At 43.4% G+C, this 13130-nt stretch overlaps 1 protein-coding gene across 4 annotated transcripts in view; it reads left to right on the forward strand.

The window, feature by feature from the left end:
* The window catches only part of MYO9A (myosin IXA), a 194739-nt gene that overhangs the window by 142924 nt on the left and 38685 nt on the right, over positions 1–13130 (forward strand). For all 4 annotated transcript variants that reach the window (XM_035335640.1, XM_035335643.1, XM_035335641.1 and 1 more), the window contains exons 15-18: positions 2090–2209; positions 7102–7177; positions 11571–11714; positions 12540–12579. In XM_035335640.1, coding sequence (XP_035191531.1) covers positions 2090–2209; positions 7102–7177; positions 11571–11714; positions 12540–12579 — 380 coding nt within the window. The remainder of the gene's footprint in view (positions 1–2089; positions 2210–7101; positions 7178–11570; positions 11715–12539; positions 12580–13130) is intronic.

The raw sequence follows: 13130 nt of genomic DNA on the forward strand, positions 1-13130 counted from the left end.
TTACTGGCTTTAATTAGCCTGATTTGAATGCCTGAGTGCCTGTGAACGTGGAGCTTTTGTTGAAATTATGGTGGATTAGCTGAGAAGAACCTCACACAAATAACCTTGTACATTCACGCAAGTGTGGCACACGTTATAATTTTATGTAATTTGTTAAAAGACACGCTGCCCAGCTCTTGGTTTCTGAAGCCCTGTCTGCTGCTGCTACAATCCATCGGGCAGGTGTAACTAATGAACAGAAAAATGTATGAAGCATGTTGCTTCTTTTCAAGCCTCTTTGTATTCTTTTGCCTTCACCACAAATTGATCTGCACTGCTTCTACCTGTCTGAAGGCCTGTCCGAGTCATGCTTGCAATACCCAGTGGGGATTTTCATGAAAAAAAAAAATCTGTAGCCTGTGCATAAGCAGCTTTTCAAAATTTGCTCTGCTTTCTTTTTCCGTCAGCCTTTCAGTTATCTTCTCTGTGCCAGCAGTGCCAAGCGGTGCTGTGAGATCTGTGCTGCTGCAGGGATGACTGCACTTGCTTCCCGCTGTGTTTTTGGGGCTCTCCTTTTTCTCTTTCGTGCTCCTGATATTCTCGTAGTGCAGCTTTTAGCGACTGTGTGACTGTCCCTGTTAACTTGGAGGCGAATAGCAGCAAAGCAGCATAACTGCAAGCTTTCTTCTCCCCAAGAGATAGCTCTCACGGTGCTGCTGACCCTCCACAAACGAACCACTCCTCGATCTGGCCAGATGCAATTAGCTGAAGGGTGGACTCTTTCCATAGTTGGATGTTGTTATTATTATTATTATTTATTTTATCAGGGAGGATTGAGATAGTCCAAAAGAGCTATACATTGGAAGTAGATTTGTTTTTAATGAACTTTGATGAAAGGAACATTATCAAGCTTTTTAGGAAAGAAATTTGGCTGATTGACAATTTTTTGTGGTCTGCTATATCATTTCTATGAATTTATTATGAAAAAAAAAATACTTTTGCTGGTGAAAACTTAGAAGAGTTGGTGCTGTTCATATAAATCAGGCTATTGGGACCCCGAGCTTTTCCATTTGTTTTTTTGCTGGAGTTGGGATGCCATCCAGCCCCATTGCCCCACTGCCTTGTCATGAGGTAACTGAAGTTAAACTGCAAAAAAATGATTGTGGAGGTTCCACTGAGCAGTATGAAGGGGTATTAATGGAGAAGGATGATCCTTGACAGTGTTCCTCTGTAAAGTTCAGCTCGGTCCTTTCTGATGTTTTAATGCGTTGGTATAAATGCTTCCGTGCTGGCACAAGGTAACTCCTCAGTGACCTCATCACACAGGAGCATGACATATCTCGGGGGGTTCTGACTGCCTTGATCAATTAATTGAATGCTGACAGAAAGGTGCTGCCTGCTCGCAGTGTGGCACCTGCATAACATAGTCCTTCAACACGGGGCTGGAGCTGGGCCACCAAAGTCCTCCCAGAGATGGTTTCTTCCAGCTACTGGCCTCAACCCATCACTGTTTCTGTCTCCTCCTTAAAAACAGTCCCACCTCAATCCAGTCAATGTCCCTTAAGGAATACCAAATCCTTGTTAATACAAGTAATTTCTTTTTTTCCCTTTATTTGTCAATATCCAAGCAAAGCCCAGAACTGGGATGAGATGAAAATTTGAGGTGGCCGTGCCTGGGAGCATCTGTGCCGGAAATTACAGCTAACAGCTGGCAGAGACATGGAAAGGATTTTGAATAGCAGTTAATAAAAGCAAAGATTTGTGTAATCATTTATTTTATGTCCAAATAATCTTGGAGTAATTATGAAGTTATTGTGCTCTGGCTAATAAAGACTGTACGGTGCTGGGGAGTGCTGGAGTTGGGATGCCATCCAGCCCCATCGCCCCGCTGCCGTGTCATGAGGTAACTGAAGTTAAATTGTGTCCTCGCTGCATGTGGTCCGAACTACTGCAATTTAGGGAAGCTCTGATCCGGGCGCAAGAAGCGTGCGGCTCTTGAGCTCTCGTGTCCTTCGGGCAGTTGGCAGCGTTGTTCTTCACTCTCTCCTGATTTCTGCTTATGTAATCTTTCTCTTCTCTCCATTTTTTTGTTTTTATTTTGCTTCCCAAGGGCATGATGATGCAGTGCCATGTGCGGTTTTGAAAAGTGTGGATAGTTTTAGCTTTCTCCATCACCCAGTTCACCAGAGGAGCTTAGAGATCCTGCAGAGATGCAAGGAGGAGAAGTACAGTAAGGCTCCACATCCCGCCCTTCTCTCTGATACCACACTCACACGTCAGGAAATGGAAACCAGGTGCATTTGGCATAGAAAGGGTGAAAACACCCAAGGAGCCTTCCAGGACAACCTGCTGGTTGCCAAAAGAAATTTTGAGCCCAGCGGAAATTATTAGGCAGAGCTTGGAGAGTAAAATCAAACACAAACCCATGCCTCTTTAGACATGGGGTGGTTTTGCTAAGTGCTTTCCCTGTTGCTGACCTAAGTCAGGATGCTGAAGCTCAGGGTATTCTTCTTCTCTGTTGTATCACACGTCTGATATTAAGCCCAAAGAGCTGCAGATGCAGTAGAAATATTTCTGCATGTGGCTTGATGCAGCAGAATTTGACTTCAGGCTTGCAGACAGATCTCATTCTGGTTTGATTTGTTTCTCAATTGCATCTCCATTAATTTCATCAGACTCTAAAAATAATGGTAGCTTGTGAAAGCACCAACATGGTCTCCAAGGGCTTTTACTTATAAAGCGTCTGGCAATGTTAAACAGAATGAGCAGGTAAAGATGCACTTGGTCTCCATTTCTGCCTCCTCACTCCTCTGTCACGTAATAAACTAGTTCTGCATGACAACACGTACACTTCTGCCTGTGCTACTAATTCCCAGGGCTGGACTTGTGTGGTGGGAGGAGAAGGGAGTCTGAGCATAACCTCACGTGCAGTGGAGCTGGCACAGGGCTGGTCGGCAGCATAACGCCGCGCAGGGACATCCTGCTGTTTGTAAGCACAGTGCCACTGCATCACTTGAGAGGCCGCTTCCAGCTGCAGACCCTGTAATTACCAGTTGGAGAATAGGAAACGATGTAATTTTAGGAGTGGCCTCACTGCTTTCAGGGCGTGATGCAAAAACCTACAGGTGAACCTTCAGAAGTACGTGTGTGTATAAATATATGTATGTATTATTTCGTGCTTGCAGCTGTAGATGTATGATTTTGTGCCATTATTATCTTCCATCATTTTGCATACCAAAGCTTACAGAAATGCAGCATTGCTATATACAGTCAAGGGCAAATCTCTGCCCAAGTAGCTAACTTTGCCATCATTGCAACTTAGGTGTGAATGCAAAATTTTGAGGTTTGTTTCTGCAGAAATGAGCACGGTAAGTACAGCAGTTGCATGTTAAATCTACACAAATGTACACTTTCTTGCTAGAACTTCAGATCAGGTTTCTCTTTTCTGCTCCCTGCAGCACTCAGGGAGCAGAGGAAGAATGCTAATTCTTAATTTAGACTTTTGTCTACCCATGTTATTTTTCCTGCGACTTCCCACCGTTGCTTTTATTACTACAAGGAAATACAAAGCAATGGAGCAAACACAGCAACAGATTTTCTGAAGTAGCACTGTGCTAAACATCCTTACTGAAGGCAATTGTCAACTGAGCAATTTTAATTGCAGGTAAAGATGTGTAAGTTAGCTCAGCAGTATAGGAAGTCAGTTTGGTTGTTTTTAATTTGCCGTTTGCTTGGGAATAAAGAAGGGATTCATACAGAGCTACTTTGAAACACAGTCTTAAATTAATGTGAGGTAGGGAAGTCATATGTATATAGCTGTTGAGCTCACTGCTCTAAAACTTTGTTCATTATGGACTAGTCTAGCAGTCCATGCAGTTTGTGATACAGGTTCCTCAAATAAAAATAAGACATGGATCCACAAGCAACATTGCCACGGTTTTGTGAATTGGCCAAGAACAGCTGACCTGACAAATGAGTACTTCATGTTCTCCTTTTAGAAATCATTCTTGTCTCCCTGTGCCTTGCCCCTCCCTGACCACACTGGCCATTTCACTGGTGTCTTTGTGTCCTTGTCTTCAAGAACAAGGGGTTAGACATCTCAGTTCAAGACCATGTATCTGCTGGTTGATGCTCATGAGCAGTGAGCAAACTGGGTATTGTCCAAAGCTCTTCCCAGTGAAAACATCCCTTAGGCAAATCAGTATTTCTGAAACTGCAGTTGAGGAAAAGGGAATAGGTTTTGGAGATGGGAATAATTTTGTTCCTGAAACATACAATTGATCATCCTGCATCTGAGCTGGGTGCAGGGAATTAGTTGTTTCTACTCGCACCATTGTTCCTTGGCATGCAGCATATTAGTATGTACAACTTGTTAACCCATGATAATTGTACATAATTCTGTAAGCCATACACAAATCATCTGATTAAAATCATCTGATTCATAGGAAGCCCTCTCTGTTTCCCAGAAGAGGGGCTACATCAGTATGGCAACTTTTATTTGGCTTTGGCATGTATAGAATCATAAAGGTTGGAAGAGACCTCCATGATCATCTGGTCCGACCATCACCCTACTACCAATATCACAATATTATTATGTCCCTAAGCGCAGGGTCCAACCTTTCCTTGAACACCCCCAGGGACAGCGATGCCAGCACTTCTCTGGGCAACCTGTTCCAGTGCCTGACTACTCTAGGTCTGCCAAGGAGTGGCATGCTGTAGTCTTTCTGTTGTATGTCAAAATCAAGCCTCTTTAACCCAGCTTGTACCATTGTACACCATAACTTTTATTAATCAAAAAGTCACTTAAGGTGCAAAGCTGGCAGGATTACAGTGCAGTTCTAATGCAGCTATTATCTGGAAGCCTGAAAGAACAAATCCCTTTTCATGATCAATGCCAGGTGGAGATGCAGTGATATTTTGATGCAACCTTGCCTTCATAAGTTTGATCTGACCTGTTTGGTTGGATGGTGGCTTGAGATTTTTGTTTTCGGGATTTTTTTTGTGGGGAATGAAGGGGGGGACAGAGTTTGCTCCAAAAAGGAGAGAAAGAAAAAAATTGCAGTACCAGTGAAAGCTCGTTGTTTGTGATTACTAGAACTGGTCACCAAACACTGCAAGCAAAGTGAAGGGCTTTAGGTTAGAGGAGTCTTCTGTGCATTAATGGGCAAGCATCCAGGCGTGTGTGCTATATAAAAAATAGACACAACCAGACATTAGGTGCTTTCCTATTGTAAAGGTAACTGCAAAAAAATAATATGACAGTATTTTAAGGAGGGAAAAAAAATCAGCAAATAGTGGATAAGTCCTCAAAGAGGAGAAGGACAGATACCTAAACAGTGCCTGAAACCACCCACCTCTAGCAGAATCACTGCTCCTCTGCTGGCATTGCAATTCTCTGGGCTTGGGCCCCAGAAAGAGAAGTCTGAAGATTTATTATTGCAGATTTCTGACTATTTTTTCTCTCTTTTTTTTTTCCTTGTGTTTTTCTGTTCTAAAGAAGCAATTTGTGCCACAGAAATGCAAGTCTTGAAAGAGGTATAAGAATGCACCTCTGATGATGAGTAATGTAACAGGAAAAATGGCTTAAATTGCAACAATGGAGTTTTCAAAGAGAGCTTTAAGCTCTAGGCATAGCTAAGCACTAGAATAGATAAACTAGCCTGCTTTTGAAAAATCTTCAGTTAGAGATTGCAAAACCTTCTGAGCAGGAATTGTTTCTGCCTTGGAGCAAGGGAAGCTTTAGATGGCCTGTGGCAGCACAGTCCCATTTTTTTTCGCTCAGATTTCAAGGATATTTGGACACTTGCACCTTTAGACGTAATATTAACCAAGTGTACTGTTAGCTTTTTTCTGCCTGGTGTTCAGGCTCCATATTATAATGTCTCAGGAGGTGGAAGACGCCAGTAGGTGTCCCAGTGGAGGGATGCTGAATGCTGAGGTTTGCTGGGAGCTCAGCTTCTCTTTGGGAACCAGGCTGTAAGGAGTGGATTGGGGCTGGCTCCAATCTCTGCATGCTCACTTCTGTCTTCAGCCTCAGAAAGAATCCTTATGGCAACTCTTAGCTCAGAAACTGGGCTGTATGAGAGAGAAAAATGATAAATCTGGGCAGGAAATATGCTATTGTTTCTTCCTATTCAGCTACAAACTATATTTTAGACTTCTTCTCTGTTTATTTTTTTTCTCCAGTTTTGTCCCACTAGAGAAGTGTCAGGGTAAAGGAATATACAATTTTCTTGTGTTTAAACAAGTGCTACAATGTTTCCTGTCTCACAACAGAGATTTCAAGACAGTTAAAAATTGCTTGGCTGTTTTCTTGTCAAATCCAAGCTTATTGGGTCTTTAAATATCTGTAGTTTAGTGACTTGAAAGGTGTTTTGTTTTCTACAAAAATTGCCTTCTGTCATCGTAAATGCTTGGTTACAAAACATTTTCACTTTGGGGAAGGTAACAGACGAAACATCTGCTTCTGTAACCGTGTATGATGACTTCCTTGGCTATTTCTTAATGTATGATACTCTAAAACTACCCCTGTCAAAGGATATAGCTCAGTAACACCTCCTCGTGCAGCACGACTTGCTGTGCACATCCATACCCATTTATCTGCAAAAGGGGAAGAAGCATGCAAGGAAAAATATTACCATTTCCCTGCAGTGATCTGAATACCCATCTTTCTCCAAGCACCTTATTTATAGCCAGGTATTTTGCCTGTGTAAGCAACCAGGCTGTCCCATGGGCAGTGGGGACCTTGTGTTACTGCTTAGGAGTATTTTGGACGTGCAGGAAATGGGTGGCCAGTCCCCAGCGTCACAGCAGCGGTTCCTTCACCCCTTCTACTTACGAGCTGGGACAACGTGTCCCTAACACGAGGTGCGTATGTGGGAGGGAAAGGAATACGCTTGAGCAAACAGTGTTACTCATAAGGATGATGACTCGGGGGCAGAGAGGTACGATGTAGTAGATGAAGGGTATGTCAGCATCCTTGGCACCCTTGTTTGTATGCCCAGCATGTGCCATGACGCGTACGTACTCCTCCTCGCTGTAGTCAACACTAAGCTATGGCTCTGCTAATTGCATTCTGGTGAAGAGCCAGGTAGAAACTTCTCTCTTGATGTGCTGCTTTAGGTATTACCCGGAAAAGCCCACGAACACCACTCTCAGATCTCCAGGGAGTCAATACCATCAACGAGAGGACCCAGCGGTAAGTCTCTTGCTTTTACATTGCCATGGTATGGAAATGTCGGATGGGAGAGCACTGACGGTTGTTACAAATGACTGTATTAATGCTTTTCCCAGCATGCTTACTAATTTTGTCTTCTCTTCATTCTCGTGCTGCCATGTGGTCATATCAAAATATCTTTATGTGCCTTAACAGCAGGCACAGAAAGCAACTTTCCTCAGTCACAAGGCAGAAGTTGTAGGGGGTCTGATGTACAAGGTGGTAAGAAGCATGCAAAAAAAAAAAGCCAATATTAAGGAAACAATAATTAGCATCTTGATTGCTTGGAGCTGCAGACATCCAGGTCTGCCTTCATGGCTGCTCTGAGTTTCATGAGAAGAACAGAACAAATCCAGAGGATGCTCACCAAACACCATGGTGCTTGCAGCTCAGTGTACTGTTTCTTTTGTGTGTGTGTGACACAAAATATCCTCCAAATATCTTATGAAATCTCTGGTTTAGATACTTTAATGTCAAACAGCCAAGATAGAAATTACAGAAAAACAAGAATATCTAGGGGAACAAAAGATTCTTTTATTGTCTGGCTTTGTTGAACACATGCCCTCGGAATTTCCCTGAATTTCTTCCCTTTGAGAGAGGTGGTATGAGCATACTGCTGATCATGCACGGCACCCTGCTGAAGGAGCACTGAATATTCTCAAACCACTACAAGTTGGCTTATTTTGTGGCCAAAGAGGATGCTATTTCTGTGAAGTTGTTACCTAAAAGGATTGAGCCATTCAGACAGGAATGTCTTGCTGCAGAGTAACACCTTTTCTACAGGGAGCAAGGCCGGCTGGTAGATTATGTGCAGCTTTAAAGCTGATATGTGATCCTTTAGCAATTCAATCCATCTCTGCAAATTTGTGACACTTCATGGCTTTGTGCAGAAATCCTGTTTTCAAAAACAATCTCATCCTCAGGTGGAAAGGAGATTTCTACCTTGTCTTTCCTTATGCCAGTCTTTCCCACCTCTCCTTTTGTTTTTCCTGCTGCTACAGCTCTAATCCGTTGGGTTACACAGAGCAGGTGTGTGGCAGCATTTGAAGCAGAGAAGGCTGTTGTCTCCAGAAATGATGTTCTCTCTTTCTAGCTTCTCTGGTTGCACAGGTTTCCCTAAATGTGATGTAATGTGAAACTTTGTCACTGTGAAGATCTTGGGTAGATAAGAGGCGTTCTTCAGTTTCTCCAGCTGCAATCTCGCAGCAGTCTGAAGGAGGATGCTTATTGGAAGAAAGCCTTCAGATGTGATGTTGGTGCTTGGATCACGTCTATGAAGTAAGACAGGGCTTTTCAGGTTGTACAGCTCCAACTTCAGGGCCTGTCAGTGTGGCAGTATTTTCATAGCCCAAAACATTCTAATTATCTGGAGCTGTTGATAGTACATCTTGTAAAGGCAGAGGAACTCCTACTTGTCCCAGGGAACAAGGAGGATGTATTTGTTTACTCCTCGCTGTGGAGTTCAGTCTGTGGTCAGCTGTATTTATTTGATTTAAAACAAGCCAGCACAGCCCACAAGTTCCCTTGAACAGCCAGGATCAAGGGTAGCAACTTCTGTGCCTTCCGTATCTTCCTTCCTTCATCCTCAGCAGTTGTATCCTAACAATAGTCAGGACAGACATTTATTCCTTTGACGAACATGTTTGCAGTGACTGGCAGAAAATGTATTTTTAATGGCCTTGTAACTCCTATGTTTCTCCCGGTGAGGTGGTTCAGCAGTGTGGGCCATACTCTTGGCATCCTTGGGTGATGCAGCCTTGGGCATCACGAGTGACCAGTCCCGAGTCGTCATCTGTGCCCTTTCCATCTGGAAGTGCAAACCAGAGTGTGATGTGTCAAGATATCTTTAAAATCCAGAACGGGCTTTTGGAGTAGGCACGTGACTTTAATACCTTTTATTGTGGAGGATAATTTTGATCTGAAGAGGTGTGAATTACACTATGTAAATGTAGGTTTTCTGTTTAAATCACACTTGTCAGAAAAGAGGGGCTAACTACAGAGATAAAGGTAACATCTATAGAAAAGAGGTTTACTTTAACAGCCCTGCTGATTGATTATCCCTCATTTCAGAAGTGCAGAGTTGTAGCTTCCCAATACTTCCCAACAGATAAGCTGGTGAGTGATTTACAGAGCTAAATTAAGCAGAAGAGTTCTCTTTTAAAGCCATCTCATTATCATGTGGTGGCTGATATGTCTGCCTTGTACATCCAGCCCACAGGATAGCCCCAGGCTCTCGTCTAAAAGCAAATTTCAGGCATGACATCATGCAGGAAGTCACGGGGAGGGCTTAGCAAGCCTTGCTCTCTCTTCTGATCTCCTTGGAAGAAAGTGGCCATGTGGTTCACACATGCTGGGATGGCAGCGGGAGGAAACCAGGCCTCGGCAGAGCATCGGGGATCCGGCATGCCTTGGAAGTGCCTCCAACGGCCACCGAGTAATGAAAGCCATGCCATTGCTAACCAGAAATGTTTGGGCTGTCTGTTTTTGTGCAGCAGAAGCCGTTTTATGTTCCTTGATGTCTGCACAGCGTGCAGGGAAGCAGGTGTTCATCAGTCCACCTTGAAACAGTTGGTTCTGCCCGGTGAGATGATTGTCTTCCCAAGCACCAAGACAGCTGCACCAGTCACTGTGTGCATGTATTCATCCCAAAGTGTCCATAATAAAGAGAGTTGTTCTCTCCTCTGTTTTTTTTTTTTTTTTTTTTTTTTTTTAAATTTCATGGGAATTCCTAGGGTTTTCTTTTTTTAGCTTCATTCATAGTCCGTATAACCGCAGCCTGTCTTAAGCTAGAGAGTACGTTATGGTTGGCCAAATTAATGACAGGTTGTAGATCCCAAAAGTGGCCGTTGAGGTTTAGGGGAACTGGTCAACTGGTGATGTTTTTCCCCTGCGAGTGGGAGGCTTTGGGGACCTTAGTTGTGAAGGTAAAGAAGGTGGCCTGGAGACATCACTTGGTCATTAAAGCTTCTCACTGGCCTTCCTTGCATTGAATGAGACGCTGAAAATAATTAAAAAAAAAAAGTAGATCCTGGAGTGCTCCGTCAAAAGTTTGCTTTGCTGTGATTCATCCTTTCTTTTAATAGCAGTACATGTCAAAATAAAGATTTAATGGAACTAGGAAGGAATGTTAAAAGCACTGCAGCAAGGTAATAAGGGGACTTGGACTTTAATATTACATTGCTCCAAGGATCTGGCTATGGGCTTTGATCTGGCTGAATTAACAACTTTACCTGCTTGATTTCTTCTTTCCATGTGGCACTTGATAATATTTCCCCTTCCTTCAAAACAAGACTTGAAGGCAAATAGCTGCTTCATTGCTAGACCTCAGAAGTGATGCCCGAGACCCCATTTAAATCACTGTGTCCATCCTCGTATTTATGAGGCTGCATTACTGGTGTCTTCCTTGTGCTGGGTCTCTTCCTATTCCTGCTTCTTGCAGACCCCACATCCCTCCTTAGACCAGCTTACAGTGTTATTTTATGTGACGGTTTCTGCAAGGCTGGTAGAGAATTACAAAAACAAACAAAGTATTGCAGCCCAGGGAGAGGCTTTGTGTAACCCCAGGCACTGGAGGGAGGCTCCTCTTGGCCTCCGCAACCCTTGAAGTTATTTTGCCTTGACGTGAAGCTTTGTCAAGGCTTTCCCTTCCTCCAAGGGAGGAATTTGGTTCCTCTCACCATCCCCTTCAGTCCTGCTGTGAGCCGGGGCTGCCAGGGGAGCACTCCTGTGTACCAGCATGGCTCCGCTCCATGGCAGAGAGGAATGAAATGGGTGAGTGGGTGGTGTGATGGTTTCACGGTCGGATACCACTGAGCGATTCCGGGCCAACCCCTCCGTCCTGCTGAGACTGACATCCTCAGCTTGTGGGGAATAATTAGTTTATTGCAAATGCTATTTTCTTTTTCTTTTCATAGTGAAAGGACTGCATGAATTAGAAAAGACAGGGTCAGCAGCAGCAGCATCTAAAGTAGTGAATGCTATTAATGACAACAAGGCTGATAAGCAGAGGTCATAGTATCCAATTCTTCGGGCCAGTGGAGTATCTGCAGACCCAAGCATTCTGGCAGAGAGAATGGGAAGTTATCCTGTTGACAGATAGATCCTTTTATGAATACTTGTGTTTTGGAAAGTGCTTAACTAGTCAGTCACTTCACATGCTGCATCTGGCATCACGACCTCATCATTTGGGAGCGAACAAATGGTGAAAAGAATAAATCAGTGACTGTCATTTCCTATTGTTGTTAATTTTATGATCTTCCACTTTAGAAAGTGGTGGTGGTTACTAAGTGAATGCTCCAAAAGCTTTATTCTGTCTTAGAACCACTTTTTATGTATTTTCCCAAACCTGCATTGACTGCCCTTCTTGGCGTTTCAGGGATGCCTACGCGGTCGGCTGGAACGGCCGGATGGGGATGCGGCACAGCAGGCTCGCCAGCCCCAGCTCCTTCCTAGACAAAGATGGGATATTCGTGAACACAACCAACAGCAAGCTGCTGGAAAGGGCCCACGGGATTCTCATGTTAGTACAAAAGGAGTGGATTTTGGCTTTATTTCTAGAGTATAATGAGTGGTATGGGTAATAAGAGGAATGTAAATAGCCAAAACAACAACAACAACAAAAATCAGGTTTCAAGTGGACTTGGACATGGTTGGGTCAGAGTGACCCTGGTATGTTTTATGCATCTGATTTATTCATTTCTTATCATCCATTTATAATGACAGACACAGGAGAGTGGTACGGGGAAGCGAGAGAAGGGATGAGTCTTCTTGTCAAACCAGTCTAAAGAGATGACCGTGATGTTATGCAGTAACATTTTTTAACATGATATCAAAGTTTCCATTACAAATGAGATGTGGAAATGATGTTGATGAATCATGGTACAGCCTCATCAGAAGTTTCAGAAAACATCACCAGGGTGCCTGGAGGTAACACGCAGCATGAGAAAGCAGGGTGGTCAGTTGTTCTGCGATGCCGCTCCCTGTTCTACCCAAATTACCACTCAGCCCATCGTTCCTGATGTAACAGTTTGCTTTAATTGAATGCCTTCCTCTCCAAGCTGTGGAGATGAATTTGGAAAACTAGTTTGCAGCTTGCAGAAGGAACCTCATTTCAGTGCAGGTTGTAGGAAGGAGTTTCTAAAGGGGATTTGGAAGGGCTTGTTTCAGAAACTTGTGTTTTTCTAAATCTGTTATTGCTTGTACCGTGTCACAGTAAAGAAAAAAAGAAAATCATTTCTAAATGGTAGAAGTTGAGCTGTCCTATTGTAATACCACAATGGTAACCATACACGCTCTTCTGCAATTGTACCCGTGGATTAATCTGAGCCATTTATTATCTCCCCAGGCGAAATAAGAACTTCAAAGCCAAACCCAGTCTCCCAAAGGTGAGAGAGAAGCAACGTTTTGACCTTGCCAGTCCCCAGGTTAAGGCTGTAGGTACAGTGTTGAGATGCTTATGTGTGTGTAAGGAAGGTGGCTGTGGCTGCTTTCAAGACCATCGTCATCTCTGCTGTTCTGCTCTGTTCAGAGTTCTTTAATTTCTGTAAAACTGAAGGATTTCTGATTCCTGCTGGGAGAGGACTGTGTGAGCACTCGCACCCTCCTTTCTCTGACCTGTTCAGGCTCTTTTTTTCAGCCTCCTGAGGGAGGAGTATGTACATGCTGGGGAAATTTGATAATTAAATCTCTAAAATGAGCAAGTAGGTTATGCAAGATGGCTGGTACCTGATAGACAAAATTTCCACCCTACCTTACAGCACGGCTGCATGCTGTGTGTGACTTACAGTCCCCATAAGCTTTTAATAACTTCTCAGGTTCCCTCCACTTTGGCTGCATTTACTGTATTGTAAGACAAGAGATGCTGAGAAATCTATTTTAACTGGAAGAATAATGGTTTTTATGGTCACTGCTTGGCTTCTGATAAGGATTTTACTTG

The sequence above is a fragment of the Oxyura jamaicensis genome, chromosome 10 (assembly GCF_011077185.1).
Source record: "Oxyura jamaicensis isolate SHBP4307 breed ruddy duck chromosome 10, BPBGC_Ojam_1.0, whole genome shotgun sequence".
Classification (NCBI taxonomy): domain Eukaryota; kingdom Metazoa; phylum Chordata; class Aves; order Anseriformes; family Anatidae; genus Oxyura; species Oxyura jamaicensis.